Source organism: Schistocerca serialis, chromosome 5 (assembly GCF_023864345.2).
Source record: "Schistocerca serialis cubense isolate TAMUIC-IGC-003099 chromosome 5, iqSchSeri2.2, whole genome shotgun sequence".
NCBI lineage: Eukaryota > Metazoa > Arthropoda > Insecta > Orthoptera > Acrididae > Schistocerca > Schistocerca serialis.
In genome coordinates, this window is record NC_064642.1 from 367,378,966 (window position 1) to 367,404,914 (window position 25,949).

Consider the following 25,949-nt stretch of genomic DNA (forward strand, 5'->3'; position numbering starts at 1 on the left):
ATGAAGAGGCTTGCACAGGAGAGACTGGTGTGCAGAGCTGCAGCAAACCAGTCTTCGGACTGAAGATCACAACAGTAATGACGGCACACCAAATTGTTTGTAATTAGAAATCTGCCCTTCCTGTGCACATTTCAGTGCGTCTGCGCATGTTCCTCTAACCAGATTTTCCTATAGCAGATACCGTAAAAAGCTTTTTTTCCACCTTTTTGTCCAGTATTTTATTTACTTTGTATTTTATTTAGCTCCTTAATTTTCTCTTGCTTCGTAGTAATACATTTCGTACGTTTCCAGTTCATTTTTCTCCGCTTTAGCTATTTCCTCAAACAACGGTGCGGCCATGCAGGCTGCAGTTACTGCGTCACGGAGACCATAGAAACGAATTTTACATTTCAGTTATCCAGGGCCGGCCGCTGTGACGGATCGGTTTTAGGCGCTTCAGTTCGGAACCGCGCTGCTGCTACGGTCGCAGGTTCGAATTCTGCCTCTGGTATGGATGTGTGTGATGTCCTTAGGTTAGTTAGGATTATGTAGTTCTAAGTCTAGGGGACTGATGACTTCAGATGTTACGTTCCATAGTGTTTAGAGCCATTTGAACAATTTTTGAGTTGTCCAGGAAATGGCTTTCCCAGCGACTCATCTTTTCAAACGAATAGACGTTTCATCTAGAGGGTAAAGTAAACAGCCTTATTGTATGAATTAGAGAGTCGTCCTCGAACGTGAAAGAATGAATGCTGGTATGGCGTCAGTGGCCGGGAGTTCATAGGCGGGAAGTTCGGCCTCCAAGTGCAAGTTGGGCGACTTTCGCCTCGACAATGCGGATGAAATGAAGATGAGGACAGCACAACACCCAGTCCCTGAGGGGAGAAAATCTCCCACCACAGCCGGGAATCGAACCCGGGCCCCCCTACTTGGCATTCCAGCGCGCTGACCATTCAGCTACACTACTAGCCATTAAAATTGCTACACTAAGAAGATATGCAGATGATAAATGGGTATTAATGGCACAAATATATTATACTAGAACTGATGTGCGATTACATTTTTACGCAATTTGGGTGCATAGATCCTGAGAAATCAGTACCCAGAACAACCACCTCTGGCCGTAATAACGGCCTTGATACGCCTGGGCGTTGAGTCAAAACAGAGCTTGGATGGCGTGTACAGGTACAGCTGCCCATGCAGCTTCAACACGATACCACATTTCATCAAGAGTAGTGACTGGCGTATTGTGACGAGCCAGTTGCTCGGCCACCATTGACCAGACGTTTTCAATTGGTGAGAGGTCTGGAGAATGTGCTGGCCAGAGCAGCAGTCGAAAATTTTCTGTATCCAGAAATTCCTCTACAGGACCTGCAACATGCGGTCGTGCATCATCCTGCTGAAATGTAGGATTTCGCAGGGATCGAATGAAGGGTAGAGCCCCGGGTCGTAACACATCTGAAATGTAACGTACACTGTTCAAAGTGCCGTCAATGCGAACAAGAGGTGACCGACACGTGTAACCAATGGCACCCCATATCATCACGCCGGGTGATACGCCGGTATGGCGATGACGAATACACGCTTCCAATGTGCGTTCACCGCGATGTCGCCAAACACGAATGCGACCATCATGATGCTGTAAACAGAAACTGGACTCATCCGAAAAAATGACGTTTTGCCATTCGTGCACCCAGGTTCGTCTTTGAGTACATCATCGCACGCGCTCCTGTCTGTGATGCAGCGTCAGGGGTAACCGCAGCCATGGTCTCCGAGCTGATAGTCCATGCTGTTGCAAACGTCTCGAACTGTTCGTACAGATGGTTGTTATCTTGCAAACGTCCCCATCTGTTGACTCAGGAATCGAGACGTGGTTGCACGATCCGTTACAGCCATGTGGATAACATGCCTGTCATCTCGACTGCTAGTGATACGAGGCCGTTGGGACCCAGCACGGCGTTCCGTATTACCCTCCTGAACCCACCGATTCCATAATCTGCTAGCAGTCCTTGGATCTCGACCAACGAGAGCAGCAATGTCGCGATACGATAAACCGCAATCGCGATAAGCTACAATCCGACCTTTATCAAAGCCGGAAACGTGATGGTACGCATTTCTCCTCCTTACAAGAGGCATCGCAACGACCTTTCACCAGGCAACACCGGTCAACTGCTATTCGTGTACGAGAAATCGGTAGGAAACTTTCCTCATGTCAGCACGTTGTGGGTGTCGCCACCGGCGCCAGCCTTGTGTGAATGCTCTGAAAAGGTAATCATTTGCATATCAAAGCATCTTCTTCCCGTTGGTTAAATTTCGCGTCTGTAGCACGTAATCCATGGACGATAACCAGTTTGGACAAGAAGAGAATAGAAGCTTTCGAAATGTGGTGCTACAGAAGAATGCTGAAGATAAGGTGGGTAGATCACGTAACTAATGAGGAGGTATTGAATAGGATTGGGGAGAAGAGAAGTTTGTGGCACAACTTGACTAGAAGAAGGGATCGGTTGGTAGGACATGTTTTGAGGCATCAAGGGATCACAAATTTAGCATTGGAGGGCAGCGTGGAGGGTAAAAATCGTAGAGGGAGACCAAGAGATCAATACACTAAGCAGATTCAGAAGGATGTAGGTTGCAGTAGGTACTGGGAGATGAAGCAGATTGCACAGGATAGAGTAGCATGGAGAGCTGCATCAAACCAGTCTCAGGACTGAAGACCACAACAACAACAACAACAACAGCACGTAATCTTCGTGGTGTAGCATTTTTAATGGCCAGTAGTGTAATTGAGCGGTCAACGTGAAAGAGACTCACCGAAACTGAATGTGTTTTGTCCTGTTTCTGTTTATGGACTTTTCTTTTTTTACGGAGGAAACTGCGACAGTAATGTCATACCTAGACATGGTACAAAATTGGTTGTTTTCTAAACTCCACGAAAATTTCAGTGATTACATTTTTATATGTCTCACTTTCACGTTGAGGTGCGGCGTTATCTTAAGAGCACCATCCCACAACGCTGGATTGGAAGAGGTGGACAACAAGATCGTGTTCATTGTCCCTGACCTCCCAGGTCACCAGACCTCACAGGTTGAGATTTTTTTTCTGTGGTGGTACATAAAAGACTGTCTTTGTCGCACTTATGGTAACTTTTCTTGAAGACCTGAGAAATCGACCTGTTGAAATTATCGATCCAACAGACAGCAACCTGTTGATTCGTGTGTGAAATCAAATGGACTATAATTTAGATGTTTCTCGAACAACGCATAGTGCTCACGTTGGGTGTATTGTATAGTATCTGTGCGAACATAAACCTCTGAATCTTTCTGTGTCCAGTGACATGCACAATGTGATTCTGTCTTTCATAATTTCTCTGTAATGAACAACTGAAATCTGTTATTTTTTTAATCACCCTTGCCCCCCTTCTTGCAGCGGTGTACCGTAGGTCTCTAGAAGAGCGTAGCGTTTCAAAGGATTGGAAAAGGGCACAGATCATCCCCGTTTTCAAGAAGGGACGTCGAACAGATGTGCAGAACTATAGACCTATATCTCTAACGTCGATTAGTCGTAGAATTTTGGAACACGCAACATGTTCGAATATAATGACTTTTCTGGAGACTAGAAATCTACTCTGTAGGAGTCAGCATGGGTTTCGAAAAAGACGATCGTGTGAAACCCAGCCCGCGCTATTCGTCCACGAGACTCAGAGGGCCATAGACACGGGTTCCCAGGTAGATGCCGTGTTTTTTGACTTCCGCAAGGCGTTCGATACAGTTCCCCACAGTCGTTTAATGAACAGAGTAAGAGCATATGGACTATCAGGCAAACTGTGTGATTGGATTGAAGAGTTCCTAGATAACAGAACACAGAATGTGATTCTCAGTGGAGAGAAGTCTTCCGAAGTAAGAGTGATTTCAGGTGTGCCGCAGGGGAGTGTCGTAGGACCGTTGCTATTCACAATATACATAAATGACCTTGTGGATAACATCGGAAGTTCACTGAGGCTTTTGTGGATGATGCTGTAGTATATCGAGATGTTGTAACAATGGAAAATTGTACTGAAATGCAAGAGGATCTGAAGCATGTGCAGGAAATTGCAATTGAATCCCAATGTAGACAAGTGTAATGTGCTGCGAATACATAGAAAAAAAGATCCCTTATCATTTAGCTACAATATAGCAGGTCAGCAACTGGAAGCAGTTAATTCCATAAATTATCTGGGAGTAGGAATTAGGAGTGATTTAAAATAGAATGATCATATAAAGTTGATCGTCGATAAAGCAGATGCCAGACTGAGATTCACTGGAAGAATCCTAAGGAAATGCAATCCGAAAACAAAGGAAGTAGGTTACAGTACACTTGTTCGCCCACTGCTTGAATACTGCTCACCAGTGTGGAATCCGTACCAGATAGGGTTGATAGAAGAGATAGAGAAGATCCAACGGAGAGCAGCGCGCTTTGTTACAGGATCAATTCGTAATCGCGAAACCGTCACAGAGATGACAGATAAACTCCAGTGGAAGACTCTGCAGGAGAGACGCTCAGTAGCTCGGTACGGGCTTTTGTTGAAGTTTCGAGAACATACCTTCACGCGACTGATGACCTCAGAAGTTAAGTTGCATAGTGCTCGGAGCCAGCCCTACCTTCACCGAGAAGTCAAGCAGTATATTGTTCACTCCTACGTATATCTCGCGAAGAGACCATGAGGATAAAATCAGGGAGATTAGAGCCCACACGGAGGCATACCGACAATCTTTCTTTCCACGAGCAATACGAGACTGGAATAGTAGGGAGAGCCGATAGAGGTACTCAAAGAACCCTCCGCCACACACCGTCAGGTGGCTTGCGGAGTATGGATGTAGATGTAGATGTAGATGTAGATGGAAATAATGCTGTGTCCCAGACATACAGTTTCAGAAATTTTTAGGTGAGTTGTTTGACTTTACACTAGTAAGCTATGAATAATCGTACCCTTTGCTATCGATGGTTCGCCGGTAGAGACGTTTTGTTCGTTTTCGCTCACAGAGAGATGTTTAATATACATCAATTGTTGGAAGAAGTCGCTGAGGAAATGGCACGTTCGTAGGAGCGTGGTAAAGTGCGTGGTGGTAAAAGATTTATTGGGCAGTATTAAGTAATTAATTGTTGGTGCAGGTAGCAGAAGAACGGAACAGAGAGATATGCTTCCGTATTTATTTTGAAAAAAAAAAAAGAACAGAAAAAAGCTCGTGGGAAGTGATTTATAATCCTAAATACCTTCCTTGCATTGAACTGTCAGTTAAAATATACGGATTAATTGTGAAAGGATTCTTTCGTATGATGTACGCTGATCACTACCTTATAATTTTGGTAGACGAAGTTGAATTCTGTGGTTATCGTGAAGGGCAAAATATCATTATGCTCACGAGAAATCAGTTGCGAGACCCGTATGACGTGTCTGTGACATAGATTCTGGTGTAGGTCAATACCAGTGTAAGAGAATTGCGCAGCCAAGTGAGGAAACATTTCAAAATAGAACTCAAGTTCTACGAGAACTATGTTACTGTGAGTAGCAGGGTAGCACCGTTGCCTTGTATTTGAATATTACAGCATTTATAGCATCGGTAGAGCCAGAAGCAGCTCGCCATGAAACTGTAGGTCACGTTCGTTAAGCATTTTCTTCGCCTATCTCTGCAGTGTAGAGTGACAACATTATTAACTGCCGTTTGTCTTGGTGAGGTGACTTAGAAGCTCTTCTATGGAAGAGACTTTATTCCGTCTGAAGCCATCCGTGTCTGATATCTTCCCTGTTTCGGCCATCAGGACTCTCTTTGGTATCATATGGCTCACTAGTATGTATAGTTAACTCGTAAATGTTGTAAGTGGTAACAGCAGTAATATTTCACCAGCGAAGGGAAATTTCATCATTGGAAAGAAAAACCTGTCAACCATCTGACAAGTTGTAAGAGACTTCAGCAGATTCGGCCTTAGTACCAGGCATTTACGCTGCCTGTATAATCGAGAGAGCTTATCATATTTTGCCAGATAAGTTTCAACTGGCCATATCAGCCTATCTCCGGTAATCGAGTGGGTCACTTACGTAAACAGATTTCGGTAGACCGATAACGTGAGCAGCTGAAATACGTGCGAACGCTCGTAATCAGGTTGGCGAAAGCCTATACAAGCACTAAGGAATCGTTACAGCAGATTATGACCTGAGGGGCGGAGTGGGTTACTTCTGACTGGTGTCCAAATGTATAAGCAGTCTTCCCTTTCTTAGATGTTGATTAACATATTAAATTTTAATTTAGTCTTTCGTAGATATGCACTGATACATTTCCCTGTCCGAGAACATTAGCTTTCATTGCTTGCAGTGGCTACCGACATGTGCCAGACCGCGGACTCACTGTGTGATTCTAACGCATTCCTACGTCACACATTAGTAGGGAGTCGGATAGTCTGACGAGGAGCAGATATGTATCCACCAACATGTCAAGAGGTAACGACGTTGTACTTTTATCTTTGGAGTACTCTGAAGTACTGTGAATATATCAGACAGTGACTGAGGCTAGATGATACTAGAAACAAGTATGTGCGGTATTTCACGTTGATCTCCTGACAGGTTTGCAGAGCCAATTTATGTTGAAGACGACCACGTGAAGAGTTGTAATCATAACGGTTGTGACGTTAGCGAAACTTGTCATGCCTCGTGACAGTCTTCTAGTTAACGATGTGCCAACTATCTTGACTGTAGTTTAGGGGACCTCAGTTACTGTTACGTTGTCAGACATGTGACTGAAATTAAGAATATTTATTAGGATTTTCTGCTACCGCTTTTGCATACAGAGAGGTGGTAAGGCTATGAAACCGATGTACAAGCCTTTAAACATTACAGAAACTCGATGCATGTTGTGTAGGCTGGTAGTTGACACGCAATAAAGAACTTGTAACATTTCACCTATAAAGTCATGAAAAGTTCTGAAATTGTTTTGGTTATAGAACTGGTAATGAATTATTAGACTAGGTCATGATCCTCAAACATCTACAGACAGACACTGGAACTGAAAGAAGATACCCCTATCTAGAAGCTAGTTTTCTGAACTATAAGTGAGAAGGTACTTTTATTCAACTGTACACATGAGGCATCAACACGAGAGAAGACGGAACTAAACAATATTTTGAGCTGATTTTTAAATGAAATTTCAGAAACCTCTGGGGATTGATAGAAATGATTCTAAAGGTACAGGAGAAAGAGAGAAGAGAGATTTGAGTTTAACGTCCCAATGAGGGAGCGACATCAGAGTAAGAACAAAAACTCTGACTGAGAAAGGACGAGGAAAGAGATCGACCGGCCAAGACAGCTTCAAAGACGTTTGCATTAAGATACAAGGAAAACCTAGACCTCTGTGGTCAGACCAGGAATATGCACAGACGACGAAGACAGTCTAGCCATTTCGTAGATTACAATGGGTGAAATGTTCTATCCTTGACAGTCAGTGGCAGATTCTGTAGGGTTTCAATAAAAAAAGCAAAGAAATTAATCAGTTCATGATAAAGCAGATTTGAGATAGAGAATCTGAAAAAAGATAGAATAAAAAACGAGCGATATTCAGAATAAATTACTATTTCTGTGTTATGTACTTGCTAAACAACACCATTAAAATTAAGCAAACACGAAGAGAACAGTAAAAGTTTGTTGTGGTTGTCGTGACTGTTGATGGTCTTCAGTCCGAAGACTGGTTCCATGCAGTTCCCCATAGTAGCCTATCCGGTGTAGGTGACTTCATAATATTGCAGTCTTCATCTGTTTAAGCCTGATTACTGTATTCAAGCATTTATCTCCCTCTACAATTTTTACCCTCCACACTTCCTTCCATAACCAAACGATCGACTTCCTGATGCCTCAGGCTGAACTCATCCCTTCTTTTTAGTCGAGTTGTACCACAAATTTCTTTTTTCCCCAATTCGATTCAGTTTCTCCCCATAAGTTACCCGATCTATCCATTTAATCAAATGGTTCAAATGGCTCTAAGCACTATGGGACTTAACTGCTGAGGTCATCAGTCCCCTAGAACTTAGAACTACTTAAACCTAACTAACCTAAGGACACCACACACATCAATGCCCGAGGCGGGATTCGAACCTGCGGCCATAGCGGTCACGCGGTTCCAGACTGTAGCGCCTAGAACCGCTTGGCCACTCGGGCCGGCTCCATTTAATCTTCTGCATTCTTCAGCAGCAGCACAATTCAAAATCTTGTATTCTCTTCGTATCTGAACGACTTATTGTCCACGTGTCATTTCCGTACAGGGCTACAATCCATGCAAACGTCTTCAAAAAATATTCCCTAACAATCAATATTATATTAGATGTTCACAATTTTCTCATTCTCAGAAACGTTTTTCTTGCTGTTACCAGTCTGCATTCAACATCCTTTCTACTTTGGCAATCGTCAGTTAATTTGCCGCCTAAATATCAAAATCCAACGAATGCTTTTAGTGTCGCACTCCGTAATCTAATTCTACCAGCATCGCTTGATTTAATTCGAGAACAGTACGATATCAGAAGCAAAAGGTGGTGGTAAGGATTTGCTTCTACGAGGGCGTGCAGAAAAATGATTTTGCCGCCTTTTTTTATTTCGTTCTCAATATCGGTAGATTTATTACACGTAATGCACATAACTCAGTCGGCTTTCCCGCTTCGATGGCGCAAGTTGCAACCCTCTGCCGCTAGAGGGCTTCGAATTGTAGCGCGTAACACGGCGGTGTGCAAAGTGACTGTCGGTGTACGAGAAGCAGCGTTCTGTCATAGAGTGTCACAGTCGTCTAATTGTAAGCATAGTATTTCTCCCGAAGTCTGATGATATGTCTCCATAGTCGTAGATTTTAAACACTGAATTGAATAGTCACTTGACTGCTACACTATTGGCCATTAAAATTGCTGCACCACGAAGATGACGTGCTACAGGCGCGAAATTTAACCGACAGGAAGAAGATGCTGTGATCAGGCGATCAATGTAGGCAAAACCACCCCTTCCTTCCGCCTCCTTGATTTCTATATCACCATTTATGGCCGTCCTATCGCCCTGACTCCCACCCTTAAGTACCTTGGCGTCACCCTCGACCGTCGCCTCTCCTGGACTCCCCACCCCCGGACAATCCAAGCCAAGGCACGCTCCCGACTCAGTCTCCTCAAGCTCCTCTCCGGCCGTACGTGGGGTCTGGACCCCTCCACCATCCTCCACACCTATAAATCCCTCATCCGCCCTATCCTTTGTTACGCCCATCCGGCATGGATCTCCGCCCCCCCCCTACCTTTTATAAATCCCTCCAATTCCTTGAATGCCATGCTCTCCGCCTCCCCTATCGCATCCGTCTCCCCTCCCCCACGCGGATCCTGTACCATCTCATCCCCTTCCCCCACCTCCTCCTTTTCCTTGAAAGGATACAGATCCTGTACACCTCCCGTAAACTCGATCCTCCTCACCCACTAGTCTCCCCGATCCTCTCCCATCCCCCACCCCCCCCACCCCCCGCTGCCGCGCCTGTATTCCCACGTCCCACCCGGTCTCCATCTCTCCACCCTCCTTACCCTCTCCCACGGTGGCTTCCGTCAGCTCCCCCTCCCTGCTGATGTCCTCCTCCCCTCCATCTACCCCTCCTATCAACTTTGACCCTGCCCCACCCCCCACTTCCGGTGTCCTTTCCTTTTGGCACCCTCCCTCCCTTCTCTTCCCTTCCCTTCTCTTTCCTTTTCCCCCGTCCCCTCCCTCCGCCCCTCTTCCCCCGAGCTTCCCCTCCCCCTTCCTCCCTCCCCCTATCTCCCCTGCCCGTGGCATCTCTGCTCTCCCCTCTCCCTCTCCCACCCCCCCTCCTCCTCTCTTGGCAGGTCCCCGGACTCGCACACGCTCAGTTAACATTCGCGCGCCGGAGATCATCGCCATCTGTGTCTCTTGTGTGTGACGTCGTTTTGTGTTTTTTAGTGTCCGCCGTCACGCTTCTCCGTTCACTTGTGCCGTCGGATTCACCAGTGTTCTGTGCGCCGTGTCAACGTGTTTTCAGTGTCGTTTTCGTCGAGGGTGAACGGCTCCGTGTTTTTTGTGTATCTGTGACCACTCTTTTTTGCACGTCACTTTGTTCATACTGATTCTCCATTCTGTGTTCTGTTCTTGTCAACACTATGGCTGAAGAGCGGCGTAGCATGCCGCTGACAGCCTACCTGTTGTTTAGGCGTTAAAATAACAATAAAGGAAAAAAGAGATACTGTGATATGCAAATGATTAGCTTTTCAGAGCATTCACACAAGGTTGGCGCCGGTGGCGACACCTACAACGTGCTGACATGAGGAAAGTTGCCAACCGATTCCTCATACACGAATAGCAGATGACCGGCGTTGCCTGTTGAAACGTAGTTGTGATGCCTCGTGTAAGGAGGAGAAATGCGTACCATCACTTTTCAGACTTTGATAAAGGTCGGATTGTAGCCTATCCCGATTGCGGTTTATCGTATCGCGACATTGTTGCTCGCGTTGGTCGAGATCCAATGACTGTTAGCAGAATATTGAATCGGTGGGTTCAGGAGGGTAATACGGGACGCCGTGCTGGATCCCAGCGTCCTCGTATCACCAGCAGTCGAGATGAGAAGCATCTTATCCGCATGGCTGTAACGGATCGTGCAGCCATGTCTCGATCTCTGAGTCAACAGATGGGGACGTTTGCAAGACAACAACCATCTGCACCAACAGTTCGACGACGTTTGCAGCAGCATGGAATATCAGCTCGGAAACCATGGCTGCGGTTACCCTTGACACAGCATCACAGACAGGAGTGCCTGCGATGGTGTACTGGGTGCACGAATGGCAAATTGTCATATTTTCTGATGAATCCAGGTTCTGTTTACAGCATCATGATGGTCGCATCCGTGTTTGGCGACATCGCGGTGAACGCACATTGGAAGCGTGTATTCGTCATCACCATACTGGCGTATCACCCGGCATGATGGTATGGTGTGCCATTGGTTGCACGTCTCGGACACGTCTTGTTCGCATTGACGGCACTTTGAAAAGAGGACGTTACATTTCAAATGTGTTACGATCCGTGGTTCTACCCTTTATTCGATCCCTACAAAACCCTACATTTCAGCAGGATAATGCACGAACGCATGTTGCAGGTCCTGTACGGGCCTTTCTGGATACAGAAAATGTTCGACTGCTGCCCTGGCCAGCACATTCTCCAGACCTCTCACCGATTGAAAACGTCTGGTCAATGGTGGCCGAGCAACTGACTCGTCACAATACGCCAGTCACTACTCTTGATGAAATGTGGTATCGTGTTGAAGCTGCATGGGCAGCTGTACCTGTACACGCTATCCAAGCTCTGTTTGACTCAATGGCCAGGCGTATCAAGGCCGTTATTACGGCCAGAGGTGGTTGTTCTGGGTACTGATTTCTCAGGATCTATGCACCCAAATTGCGTGAAAATGTAATCACATGTCAGATCTAGTATAATATATTTGTCCAATGAAAACCCGTTTATCATCTGCATTTCTTCTTGGTGTAGCAATTTTAATGGCCAGTAGTGTATTTCTCCCAATGAACGTGTGCTTTCCAAGGACCCCATCACACTGGACACCTTTCTTGGCGAGCGCTGCCCAGACTAGAAGACACTGACCAGGGGACAATTAAAACTGATAATCAAAGATTGTAATGAGTCTTAAGTATTTTGCTGTGGGGCCTGTCTTCAGTGTCTGTCTCGTGGTAAAAGGGATGTTGATATTTGTTCACTATTACCTTCCATTATAACTTGGATACAAGGATGGCAGTCGCGCTTACACTGTTTCTCAGACAGCGCGCAATGTTATCTACGATACTGCGCGTCTGCATTAACATCTCTGCGTCGTCCACCCCTCATGGATGTTGTTCGCAGAATCAGTCAGTCCGAATCAATGCGATACAATGGCATGGCAAGAATGATAAAATTTATCTAAAATGAGGAAATTAATTTAATAATATTGTATTTGATATCTTCATTGCGAAAGAGAGAGATTTTTTGATTAATCTGATGAAACCTCCATAATAAGGTAATAATTAATTTTCTTTGCTTTATTTGCGTGTGCCTCCATAGCTGAGTGGTGTTGCTGGCACGGCAGCTCAGCGTGTTCGGTCAGAGGGTTAACTGTCCTCTGAAATAAAAAAAAATATAAAACTTAGTCACTAGGTCAACGTTGAACTTTAACGCCTGTCATATGGCCGTCCGCCCCGAACAAATGCAACGACCACTAACGAAGAAAAGAACAAAAAAAGTAAAAAAGTGGTCAGCGCGGTAGCATTCCGTGCCAGGGGGCCCGGGTTGGATTCTCGGCTCGGTCGGAGATTTCCTCCTCTCGGGGACTGGGTGTTGTGTTGTTTTCATCATAATTTTATCCCCATCGACGCGCAAGTCACCGATGTGGCGTCAACTAAAAAGACTTGATCAGGAGACCGGTCTAACGACGGGAGGCTCTCGACACACGACATTTCAGTATCCAACATGGAACTTTCCCCCCTCTTCTTAATTAGGTAACATCAGCGACAATTCAGGAATGACTGATTCAGTTAATGCATCTTTTATTATCTGCGATGAACATATACATTTTTAGCAATTCTTTGGACATTACACTGTTGAACAGACAAATTTAAAGTATTTTTAGAATTTTTCATCTTTGCAATTCTTGATTATAATGAAGAATACTTTTAAAAAAGCTACTTTTTAAAATTTAGCAATACTCCTTTTTAAAGGAATCAGGATTAATGTAATTTACCACATCATCGCCCATTTCCCAATCTTTGTCATTCATTAGATAGAGTTTCACAACTGGAATTTAAAATGCAGACACATTACGTGGACTCATTGCGCACTGAGTTCACCTGTCATGAGTTTGCCGCTCGGTAAACGACACGTGCCCTTTTAGTAGCTTTCAGTAGCAACAGCAGCAGCAGTTTCCGGACAGCTGACCGCGCGTTATTGTCACAGGTAAGCCAGGAGAGAAGAAGAAAAAAATTACATTTTAGGTGCAACGTAACCTTCCAGTACTGGTGGTGGTATAAGTCCATCTAAGTAGGTAGATTACCGTCGCTTTGACATGTCCTACCGCTCCTGCAAGCTACCGTCTGTAGTAAATGGTATCTTAAATTCGTGTGGTCCACGAAATTACTGGCCCTTGCGAGTTATTACTGGGTATTAATTATTTCTAGCGGAAGGTTTTAACGAACCGGTAGATATTTGAACGCAACGGATAACGCATTTTTTTGAACCACTGCAGAAGGCACCTATACAGGGCTTAATAGGCAATATATAGCTTTTATTTGCTTTCATGACCCAGAATTCGACTGTGGTACTGACTGCCACATATTCTTTATGATGGAAGGAGTAAATAATCAGTCGAGGGTAGAGATTAATTGATATTTATTCAGTACCGATGGTATTTCAACAACTAGTCGTGTTTCTCTTGCAATGTACATCATCAAAACCGGTCTCTAGCTAACATGGTTCAGTTTAGCCACGTAATTATGGAATGGGACAGAGGAGCGCAGACCCGGCTTCAATATAATTCTATACAACCGCACAATTATATCAAAACCCTCGGTTATTACATTCAGTTACTATAGATTACGCAGAACAAGTTCCGAAAAGACAATACAAGCAAAATTAGGTCAGGGTGGAAGAGTATTTCGCAAATCTTTATCAAATCAGTGGGCATTAAAATCCGATACTTTTCCTAGTGGCACGAGTATTTTACTTAACGCACAACATCGCTAACAAATCAACTCGTTATGGAGGCGCACAAGAAACATCACTTCAATGCTGTTCAACCCACATGGCCAAGTTTCAGTAGCCAACAGAAACCCAGAAAAATATGGACACACACGATTATTCCTTCCCTATTTTACACTCGCTCAATATCGTATGATTATTCATCGTATACAATATATTTTCAGACCGAAACTACAATTTATCAATGCGGCGGTTGCTCAGACCGACCACGTGGCGCGAAAGCAAATTCACACAGGTTTCAAGGGAATTCCTTTCATACGATCAAAAACTAGTTAATGTTCTGTCTAATTTGATGCCACAGAAGTAAATCAGGATAAAACAGAGTGTTATGATTTTTTAAGGGAACTTAGGTAGTACCTGGTTTTCCTTATTGGACGACTCAGTACACTTCCTTGGAAATCACGAGTCAGATTAACTTCTGTTTAGTTTCATTGCTTGTAATAGACGCTACTTCTCAAACAATCTTTTCAGACATTCAAAGCAAAGCATTGTCAATACAAAATCAATAAATAAAAGCTATCAGTAAAACTAATATTTTTTATAGAAAATTTCACTGGCATTTCATACGACAGTTCCTAGTTTCCGATAAAATAGATATTAAATTTTTGATCATACTTCCACACAAGTAATGTTAACCATGATTCAATCAAGCGATCGTGGCGCAACAGCTAAGCTTCACGGGTGCTACGCTAGCGTTACGGCTTCATATTCTCCTCCGTGTACTTCTTTTTGCAATTTCATAGTACAAAATATCATTAAATAGTATATGACACGCAAAATTATTCGAAAGCAGTCATTTTCGTCGAAGTAATTTCATTAACAAATCAGTCAGTACAGGACACTTCTTAGTGTGTTCCGATTGTGGTTCATAGTTAAAATTCCAAATGTTTGGACAACGTTGGCTCCCTGCGTTTCGTAGACGTGACTTCTCCTCCAGTTGTACCCTCTTTTTCACGGACCCTTACAGAATTCCTAGGCTCTGTAAACTGCTAGCTGACATTTGTCACCAGCATCGGTTGTTGGCAACGCGTCGTTAGTACAGCGCAGTGCAATGAAAAGGAAGGAACAAGGGTTTTTGCAGAAGGACAGCCGAAAGAAGATCAGTGAGAAGTACAGGAGTGGTATGAGGGATCGAAGAGCAAAACTTACTAACGCCATCAGATACATCGAAAGATTCTTCAAGGTTTGTATGCCATATACTTAGAGTTATAAAACTACCGTAGGCCTCCGTAGACTACGGTAGCTTTGGCCAGTTAAGGTCGATCCCTTGTTACTTGTGTATTAGGAATGTCGCATACCTACCAGGCTTTACCTCATAACTATCGATTTCTTTACTATGCGATCAATATCTTACTAGATTCCCCTAAAAATCGGAAGTAGAAAACCGCCTAGGAACCTACAGAAAACTTTTGTTCTGCACAGTTGTCGTCATGTCTGTTACTTAAAAGTAAACAGTATTTATAGCAAAACTGAAACTGTCAATGTTTAATTCAGGTTAATGGTTGATTTATAACTTGAGACAGAGAGACAGAGTATTAAAAATGCAGTAACAATACGGATTTACCATGTAGTGCTAGGAAATGCAATTTTCCAAACAAAAAGGCGACATAAAAAACGCAAAACAAAAGTGTGTCAAGCAACGCCTCAATGCTTCATCGAACTTAAATGAAACATGTTTCTGTTATTCATAAGCAACTTTCGCACTTATCAATAACAACAGAAAACTCTTGCCTTCGATCATGATGAAGAACATTCTATTGAGTACAAAATAACAACAGTAATTATGTACATTTCTTTTGTTTGCGCATGTAGACTGTACTTGCATCAAAAGTAATAGCTTTGGTTACATAAATGCAATTTGTATTTTGTCAATATTCGTTAGCTCCCAGTATCTCTCTCAGACACTCCTTTATGTATCTTTCGCTACCAATGCTACCAACGTTTTGGAGACTACCAGTAGTCCTACCATTTACTACATCATTTATGCAGTGTACCAAAAGTAACGAACCGTACTTTTGGCAGAATGGAACTCTACAACTACGTCTACATTTATACTCAGCAAGCCACCCAACGGTGTGTGGCGGAGGGCACTTTGCGTGCCACTGTCATTACCTCCCTTTCCTGTTCCTGTCGCGTATGGTTCGCGGGAAGAACGACTGCCGGAAAGCCTCCGTGCGCGCTCGAATCTCTCTAATTTTACATTCGTGATCTCCTCGGGAGGTATAAGTAAGAGGAAGCAATACATTCGATACCTCATCCAGAAACGCACCCTCTCGAAATCTGGACAGCAAGATACACCGCGATGCAAAGCGCCTCTCTTGCAGAGTCTGCCACTTGAGTTTGCTAAACATCTCCGTAACGCTATCACGCTTACCAAATACCTCTGTGACGAAACGTGCCGCTCTTCTTTGGATCTTCTCTATCTCCTCTGTCAACCCGACCTGGTACGGATCCCACACTGATGAGAAATACTCAGGTATAGGTCGAACGAGTGTTTTGTAAGCCACCTTCTTTGTTGATGGACTACGTTTTCTAAGGACTCTCCCAATGAATCTCAACCTGGCACCCGCCTTACCCACAATTAATTTTATATGATCATTCCACTTCAGATCTTTACGTACGCATACTCCCAGATATTTTACAGAAATAACTGCTACAAGTGTTTGTTCCGCTATCATATAATCATACAATAAAGGATCCTTCTTTCTATGTATTCGCAATATATTATATTTGTCTATGTTACGGGTCAGTTGCCACTCCCTGCACCAAGTGCCTATCCGCTGCAGATCTTCCTGCATTTCGCTACAATTTTCTAATCCTGCAACTTCTCTGTATACTACAGCATCATCCGCGAAAAGCCGCATGGAACTTCCGACACTATCTACTAGGTCATTTATACATATTGTGAAAAGCAATGGTCCCATAACACTCCCCTGCGGTACGCCAGAGGTTACTTTAACGTCTGTAGACATCTCTCCATAGAGAACAACATGCTGTGTTCTGTTTGATAAAAACTCTTCAATCCAGGCACACAGCTGGTCTGATATTCCGTAGGCTCTTACTTTGTTTATCAGGCGACAGTGTGGAACTGTATCGAACGCCTTCCGGAAGTCAAGGAAAATGGCATCTAAATGGGAACCTGTATCTAATATTTTCTGGGTCTCAAGAACAAATAAAGCGAGTGGGGTGTCACACGATCGCTGTTTCCGGAATCCATGTTGATTACTACAGAGTAGATTCTGGGTTTCCAGAAATGGCATGATACTCGAGCAAAAAACATATTCTAAAATTCTACAACAGATCGACGTCATAGATATAGGCCTATAGTTTTGCGCATCTGCTCGACGACCCTTCTTGAAAACTGGAACTACCTGTGCTCTTTTCCAATCATTTGGAACCCTCCGTTCCTCTAGAGACTTGCGGTACACGGCTGTTAGAAAGGGGGAGGGGGGAGGGCAAGTTCTTTCGTGTACTCTGTGTAGAATCGAATTGGTATCCCGTCAGGTCCAGTGGACTTTCCTCTGTTGAGTGATTTCAGTTGCTTTTCCATTTCTTGGACAGTTATTTCGGTGTCAGCTATTTCGTTCGTGCGAGGATTTAGAGAAGGAACTGCAGTGCGGCCTTCCTCTGTGAAACAGCTTTGGAAAAAGGTGTTTAGTATTTCAGCTTTACGCGTGTCATCCTCTGTTTCAATGCCATCATCATTCCAGAGTGTCTGGATCTGCTGTTTCGATCCACTTACTGAATTGACGTAAGACCAGATCATCCTCGGATTTTCTGTGAAGTTGGTACATAGAATTTTACTTTCAAATTCACTGAACGCTTCACGCATAGCCCTCCTTACGCTAACTTTGACATCGTTTAGCTTCTGTTTGTCTGAGAGGTTTTGGCTGCGTTTAAACTTGCAGTGAAGCTCTCTTTGCTTTAGCAGTAGTTTCCTAACTTTGTTGTTGAACCACGGTGGGTTTTTCCCGTCCCTCACAGTTTTACTCGGCACGTACCTGTCTAAAATGCATTTTACGATTGCCTTAAACTTTTTCGATAAAGACTCAACATTGTCAGTGTCGGAACAGAAATTTTCGTTTTGATCTGTTAGGCAGTCTGAAATCTGCCTCCTATTACTCTTGCTTAACAGATAAACCTTCCTCCCTGTTTTTTATATTCCTATTTACTTCCATATTCAGGGATGCTGCAACGGCCTTATGATCATTGATTCCCTGTTCTACGCTTACAGAGTCGAAAAGTTCGGGTCTGCTTGTTATCAGTAGGTCCAAGATGTTATCTCCACGAGTCAGTTCTCTGTTTAATTGCTCGAGGTAATTTTCGGATACACAAACTACTTAATGGTATTCTGTACGATGAAACTGGAGGGAAAGCACTTGTTCAGGAATTGAACCTGTACTAACAGCAAGACAGCCTTGAACCTTAGCCCCTGGGCTACGCTCGCTTAGTCGAAATATGATTAACGTCTCAGATACGGGGGATTCGCATAAAAGTTCAACATCGATTTTCTCGGAAACAAAGGACCGTTGCATGAAAAGCCGCTAGCCAAATACTCAGCGCGGGTCCCTGTGCAACATGCCTAAGACTCATCAAAATCCGTGGTGAACATTTTTGATGGTGCCCTCGTGAGAAGCAGCGGACAAACACTAGGCTAGAGTAGGGCTCCCACCTGGTAGAGGGTGACCAGCGTGCCGCGGATCTCGAGCTCGGCGATCTCGACGAGGTAGCAGGGCGAGGTGACGATGATGATGCACTGCGAGATGGCGCCGACGACTCGCGACACGATGAGCTCCCAGGGCTGAGTGGCGAAGATCTGGATGGCCCAGAGCGCCAGGTGCGGCCCGGCGCTGTACAGCAGCATGCGCTTGCGGCCCAGCAGGTCCACCAGGTGGCCGATGAAGAGCATGGGGAAGACCATGGTCAGCGAGCTGGACGCCACGATCCACGAGGCCTCGTCCTCCGTGGTGGGGATGTGCGACGAGTTGGAGATGAGCCGCGGCAGCACCGGCGCCGCCCAGCCGGCGAACGCGCCGAACGACAGGTAGCCCAGCGTCGCTGCCGGCACACAGTAACACCGGCTACAGCGCTTCCGTGGCTCTCTGGCGATACAGAGCGAAAATATGGCAATCGGTACAGCTATTTTCAACGAAACTCGTACTGTTCAAACTTTGTAATTGCTTCTATGGAAGAAGATTCCAAGACACCATAGTAGCTAGATATCCTCGGACTAAAGAAGCAGCTCAAATCACTTAATAAAGGCAAGGCCTCCGTTCCAGATTATATAACAGTCATTTCCTCTCAGAGTATGCTGATAAAATAGCTCCATATTTAACAGTTATATACAACTACTCGCTCACAGAAAGATCCGTACCTAAAGATTGGAAAATTGCTCAAGTCACACCAATACCCAAAAAGGGAAGTGGGAGTAATCCGCTGAATTACAGGCAGTATCACTAACGTCGATTTGCAGTAGGTTTTTGGAACGTATACTGTATTCGAACATTATGAAGTGCTCTAAGAAGAAAATGATTTATTGACACATAGTCAGCACGGTTTCAGAAAACATCGTTCTTGTTAAATTATGAAGTGCCTCGAAGAAAATGATTCATTGACACATAGTCAGCACGGTTTCAGAAAACATCGTTCTTGTTAAACACAACCAGCTCTTTATACTCATGAAGTAATCAGTGCTATCGACAGGAGATATCAAATTGATTCCATGTTTTTAGATTTCCAGAAGGCTTTCGACACCGTTCCTCACAAGCGTCTTCTAACCAAACTGCGTGCCTACGGAGTATCGCCTCAGTTGTGGGACTGGATTCGTGATTTCCTGTCAGAAAGGTCGCAGTTCGTGGTAATAGACGGAAAGTCATCGAGTAAAACAGAAGTAATATCCGCAGTTCCCCAAGGAAGTGTTATACGCCCTCTATTGTTCCTGATCTATATTAACGACATAGGAGACAATCTGAGTAGCCGTCTTGGATTGTTTGCAGTTGATGCTGTCATTTACCGCCTTGTAAAGTCATCAGATGATCAAAACGACTTGCAAAATTATTTAGATAAGATATCTGTATGTTGCGAAAAGTGGCAATTGACCCTGATAAAGGAGAAGTACGAAGTTATTCACATGAGTACTAAAAGAAATCAGCTAAATTTCGATTACGCGGTAAGTCACACAAATCTGAAGGCTGTAAATTCAACTAAATACTTTGGGATTACAATTACAAATAAACTAAATTGGAACGATCACATAGATAATATTGTGGGTAGAGCAAACCAAAACTGCGATTCATTGGCAGTACACTTAGAAGGTGCAACAGGTCTACTAAAGAGACTGCTTACACTACGCTTGTCCGCCCTATTCTGGAGTATTGCTGTGCAGTGTGGGATCCGCATCAGGTGGGACTGACGGATGACATCGAAAAAGTACAAAGAAGGGCAGCTCGTTTTGTATTACCGCGAAATAGGGGAGATAGTGTGACAGACATGATACGTGAATTGGAGTGGCAATCATTAAAACAAAGGCGTTTTACGTTGCGACGGGATCTTCTCATGAAATTTCAATCACCAGTTTTCTTCTCCGATTGCGAAAACATTGTGTTGGCGCCCACCTACATAGGAAGAAATGATTGTCACGATAAAATTAGAGAAATCAGGGCTCATTCAGAAAAATTTAAGTGCTCGCTTTTCCCGCTTGCCATTCGAGAGTGGAGCGGTAGAGAGACAGCTTGAAGGTGGTTCATTGAACCCTCCGCCAGGCACTTTATTGTGAATATCAGAGTAATCTCGTAGATGTAGATGATATCATTAATGTACCAATATTGGTTATCAGTGGTGAAACGTAAATATGATTTGAACGAGTATGTGCTGATCGTAATTGTGAGGCATAGGATAGACCCGCCGTGGTTACTATCGTACTTTTGATCAGAAGCGTAGGTGTGGCACTCAGTCAAATGATTTCCGGAAGTCGACAAATATTGCACCTATCTGAAAGCTTTTATGTATGGTTTTCGGTATGCTATGTGAGGAAAGCGCGACTGTTGTTTTCGGAATCCATGCTGGTTGGCTTGGAGCAGGTAATTTTGTTCGGGATACATAGTTACGTTTAGGTCAGAGTATGTTCAAAGATTCTACAATATGTGGATGCGATGGATTCTGGGTGGTAGTTCTGTGAGCCTTCTCTTAGAAGGGTGTGACCTGAGCGTTTTTCCAACTACTCCTCTCTTCTTCTTCTTCTTCTTCTTCTTCTTTTGCTTTCATACCGTACCCACACGGATCACCATTCGCATCTTTACTATACGATTAGATAACGATGTTTGGCTTTAGGAAAGGCAAAGGAACCAGGGAGTCAATTTGACGTTGCGGTTGATAATAGCCGCAAGACTAAAGAAGAATCAAGACACGTTCATACGATTTGTCGACCTGGAAAAAACAATTTTAAATAGTGTAAAATGTTCGAAATTATTAGAAAAATAGGGCGAAGCTATAGGGAGAGACGGGTTATATGAACATGTACAAGAGCCAAGAAGGAATAATAAGAGTGGACGACCAAGACTGAAGTGCTCGATGAAAAGGGTGTATGACAGGGATGTAGTCTTTCGCCCCTACTGTTCAATCTTTACATCGATGAACCTATGATGGAAATAAAAGAAAGGCTCAGAAGTGGAATTACAATTAGATGTGAAAGGATATCAGTGATATAATTCCCTGTTGACACTGCTATCCTGAATGAAAGTGAAGAAGAATTACATGATCTGCTGAATGGAATGAACAGTCTACATCCACATCTACGTGATTACTCTGCTATTCACAATAAAGTGCCTGGCAGAGGGTTCAATGAACCACCTTCAAGCTGTCTCTCTACCGTTCCACGCTCGAACGGCGGTAAAAACGACCACTTACATTCTTCTGTGCGAGCCCTGATTTCTCTTGTTTTATTGTGATAATCATTTCTCCCTATGTAGGTGGGTGCCAACAGAATGTTTTCGCAATCTAGTGATTAAAATTTCATGAGGAGATCCCGTAGCAACGAAAAACGCCTTTGTTTTAATGATTGCCACTCCAATTCACGTATTATGTCTGTGATACTATTTCCCCTATTTCGCGATAATACAAAACGGGTTGCTCTTCTTTGTACTTTTTCGATGTGATCCGTCAGTCCCACCTGATGCGGATCCCACACCGCACAACAATACCCCAGAATAGGGCGGACAGGCGTGGCGTAAGCACTTCTAAGTATTCTGCCAATGAATCGCAGTCTTTGGTTTGCTCTACCCACAACTAAATATTTAGTTGAATTTACAGCCTTCAGATTTGTGTGACTTATCGCGTAATCGAAATTTAGCTGATTTCTTTTAGTACTCATGTGAATAACTTCACACTTTTCTTTACTCGGTGTCAATTGCCACTTTTCGCAACATACAGATCTCTTATCTAAATCATTCTGCAAGTCGTTTTGATCATCTGATGACTTTAAAAGACGGTAAATGACAGCATCATCTGCAAACAATCTAAGACGGCTACTCAGATTGTCTCCTATGTCGTTAATACAGATCAGAAACAATAGAGGGCCTATAACACTTCCTCGGGGAACGCCGGATATTGCTTCTGTTTTACTCGATGACTTTCTGTCTATTACTACGAACTGTGACCTTTCTGACAGGAAATCACGAATCCAGTCGCACAACTGAGGCGATTCTCCGTAGGCACGCAGTTTGGTTAGAAGACGCTTGTGAGGAATGAGTACAGAATATGGACTGATAGTAAATCAAAGAAAGACAAACGTAATGCAAAGTAGCACAAATGAGAACAGCGAGAAACTTATTAGGATTGATGGTCACGAAGAAGATGAGGTTAGGGAATTCTACTACCTAGGAAGCCAAATGCACTTGGATGGGTGTCCATCCGATCTGCTGAGCGCTGTTGGCAAGCGTGGTGCTATCAGCCCTTGTAAGGCAAACTGAGGAGCTACTAGACTGAGAAGTAGCGGCTCCGGTTTCGGAAACGGACATACAGCCGGAAGAGCGGTGTGCTGACCACATGCCCCTCCATATCCGCATCCAGTGACGCCTACGGGCTGAGGACGACATGGCTGTCAGTCGGCATCGTTGAGCCTTCATGGCCGGTTCGGGAGGAGTTTAGTTTAGTTTTCAGGAAGCCAAATGACCAATGACGAAGGAGCAAGGCGGATATCAAAAGCAGACTATTACTGGCAAAAAGGGCATTTCTGACCAAGAGAAGTCAACTAGTATCAAATGTAGGCTTTAATTTGGGGAAGAAATTTCTGAGAATGTACGCTTGGAGTACAGCATTGTATGGTAGTGAAACATGGACTGTGGGAAAACCGGAACAGAAGAGAATCGAAGCATTTAAGATGTGGTGCTTGTAATGGTACTTGAATTACGTAACCATTACGGCACCTCACCTCAACCTCTCTATACCAGCAATATTCTACTGTGTTTCTGTAAAGTAGTTAACATATTTCTGAGACAACATTCAGATTTGATTTCATTAATGTAGAGGTACTTTGATACATCGATATGTTTATATTGCAATGATATTATTCTTATGTGAATTCTTTCTTTTGTCACTATGATCTTTGACGTACTTGTAACTCTGATTTTTGGGAGCGTAAGCGATTATTAGAGAGTCAAGTCTTGGTCGTCATGTTGAAAAGACGCAAATTGTAGTCAGTTTATAAAATGTGAACTTTAACAGTGAGGAAGATATTTTCTAGTATGTTTTATATTGTGAAGTGATGTTTTGTGAGTTACGTGATATTGTAACAAAAGTAATAAAAAAGAAGTGTAACTTAAATTTGGAGTGCTGATTACTTTTTTACATCACCATTGTGCTAACTTGCAAAAGTTTAATCTTCAAGAATGGTTTATGAAACACATCTATAAAACTTTTGAATATCGTAGAATAACACCTAGGCCTCTTTGCATCCGAGCTTGGAATCATCACTACCTAGATTTTCGACGATTGAGCCATGAGTTCACAACGAGGCCAGCGTGGGAAACACGAAAAGACGAGTGCCTAATTTATCCATTATTTCATGAAATGACTTTATTAACTGTGCTCTAATGACACCTGCCACATAGTATAACTTTGTTGTTGCCCGAAAACGCAATATTTAGCAACGTGAGCAACACTACAAATCATAATTAATTTTCGACCTTTGTTGTGGTAGGGTTGTTAGATGCTGCAGATGAATTTTGAAAATTAGGTGAACTGATAAGGTAAGGAATGAGGAGCTTCTGCGCAGAATCGGAAAGGAATATGTGGAAAACACTGACAAGGAGAAGGGACAGGATGATAGGACATCTGTTAAGACACGAGGGAATGGCTTCCATTGCACTAGAGGGAGCTGTAGAGGGCGAAAACTGTAGAGGAAGACGGAAATTGGAATACACCCAGCAAATGAGGACGCAGGTTGCAAGTGCTAGTTTGAGATGAAGATGTTGGCACAGAAGGACAATTCGTGGCAGGCCGCGTCAAACCAGTCACAAGACTGAAGACCCAAAAAAAAAAAAAAAAAAGTTAGGCGGTGTTCTGATGCCCTCCCTGCCACCACCCCTGCAACCCCTGTACCACCCCTTCCCATCTTCCCCTTCTCCTCCATTCCCTCCTCGGGACGGAATTTGCATACCTCAATTGCCCGCGTGTAGTGTTATCCATGGAAAAGAGTCGAACGCTTTGTAAATGTTTGTATGTTTGTGAATCGTGCAACTGAGGAGGGACACAGGCACCAGTCCAGTGTTTACCTAGTCAGATGTGGGACACCGCCAGTCAGGCCGACACTTCGGCTTTCGTCGTCAGCCCGCAGCGCGCGCTCGTACCGGGGCGGCTCGCCTGCCCGAAACCCGCAAGTGGCGTGGTTACACGGGCGCGTCTATCCAGACAGGTCCACTGGAGATACGTTGTGCGATCAAAAGTAACCGGACACCCTATGTAATGCGGAATTGACCACTACATGTCATGAGAATCGGATCCCACCAGTATAAAAGGTGACCGGGGTGGGGGGCTGGGGGTTGAGAGGGAGTGTTTAGTTGTCGCTAGACAAGCGGTAACGGCAGAATGGGTCGGTGAGGAGAGATAAGGGACTTCCAACGTGGACTAGTGATGGATGTCATCTGAATAACAAATTCATCTGGTACACTTCAACCCTTCTATGCTGCCCAAGTCGACACTTGGAGATGCGACCTTGAAGTGGAAACGCGGAAGGACAGTCACAGCTAAACCAAGACCCAGGCAGACCTCAGACCAGGGACTGTTGAGCACTGCGGAAGGTGGTTGGACAAAAAAGTCTCATGGAATCAGCGGAAGAACTAACACGGCAATTCCAAAATGCTACCAGGGCAATTTCTGTGTTCAGTGAGAATGGTCGACCAGTTTTCTTATGCCACACATTTCTGTAGTCAATGCTAAGCAGTGCTTGAGATGGTGTAAAGAGCAACGTCAGTGGGCAGTTGATGACTGGAAAAGAGTGATCTGGAGCGATAATTCACGCTATACCATGCGGCAGTCCGATGGATGGGTTTGGGTTTGGTGAATGGTTTGGGAACGTTACATGCCATCATGTATAGTGGTAACAGTGAAATATGGAGAACTTACTATTACTCTGTGGGGTGTTTTCTGTGGCTGTAGTGGCGTCCCCTTATTGCAATTTTAAAAAATGCTAAATGCGGAAGGATACCAACTCATTTTACAGCATTATGTTCTGTATGCTGTAGAGGAACAGATCGGAGACGATCACTGGCTGTATCAGCCCTACAACGCATCTTTCATAAAGAGGTCATGGTCTGTGGACAACAGCATTCCTGAACTAGACTGTCCCGTCCAGAGTCTCGTCCTGTACCCAATAGAAAATCATTGGGGTAGTTAGATATTCAGTTTCTTTCCAGTATGCAACATTATTACTGTGGTGTCACTGGCAGACACCACACTTGCTAGGTGGTAGCCTTTAAATCGGCCGCGGTCCGCTAGTATACGTCGGACCGGCGTGTCGCCACTGTCAGTGATTGCAGACCGAGCGCCGCCACACGGCAGGTCTAGTCTAGAGAGACTCCCTAGCACTCGCCCCATTTGTACAGCCGACTTTGCTAGCGATGGTTCACTGTCTACATACGCTCTCATTTGCAGAGACTACAGTTTAGCATAGCCTTCAGCTACGTCATTTGCT

At 44.1% G+C, this 25,949-nt stretch overlaps 1 protein-coding gene across 1 annotated transcript in view; it reads right to left on the reverse strand.

Moving 5' to 3' along the window:
* Positions 1-25,949, reverse strand: part of LOC126481398 (facilitated trehalose transporter Tret1-like) — an 82,815-nt gene that overhangs the window by 56,190 nt on the left and 676 nt on the right. The window contains exon 2 of the mRNA XM_050105127.1: positions 18,435-18,820. Coding sequence (XP_049961084.1) covers positions 18,435-18,820 — 386 coding nt within the window. The remainder of the gene's footprint in view (positions 1-18,434; positions 18,821-25,949) is intronic.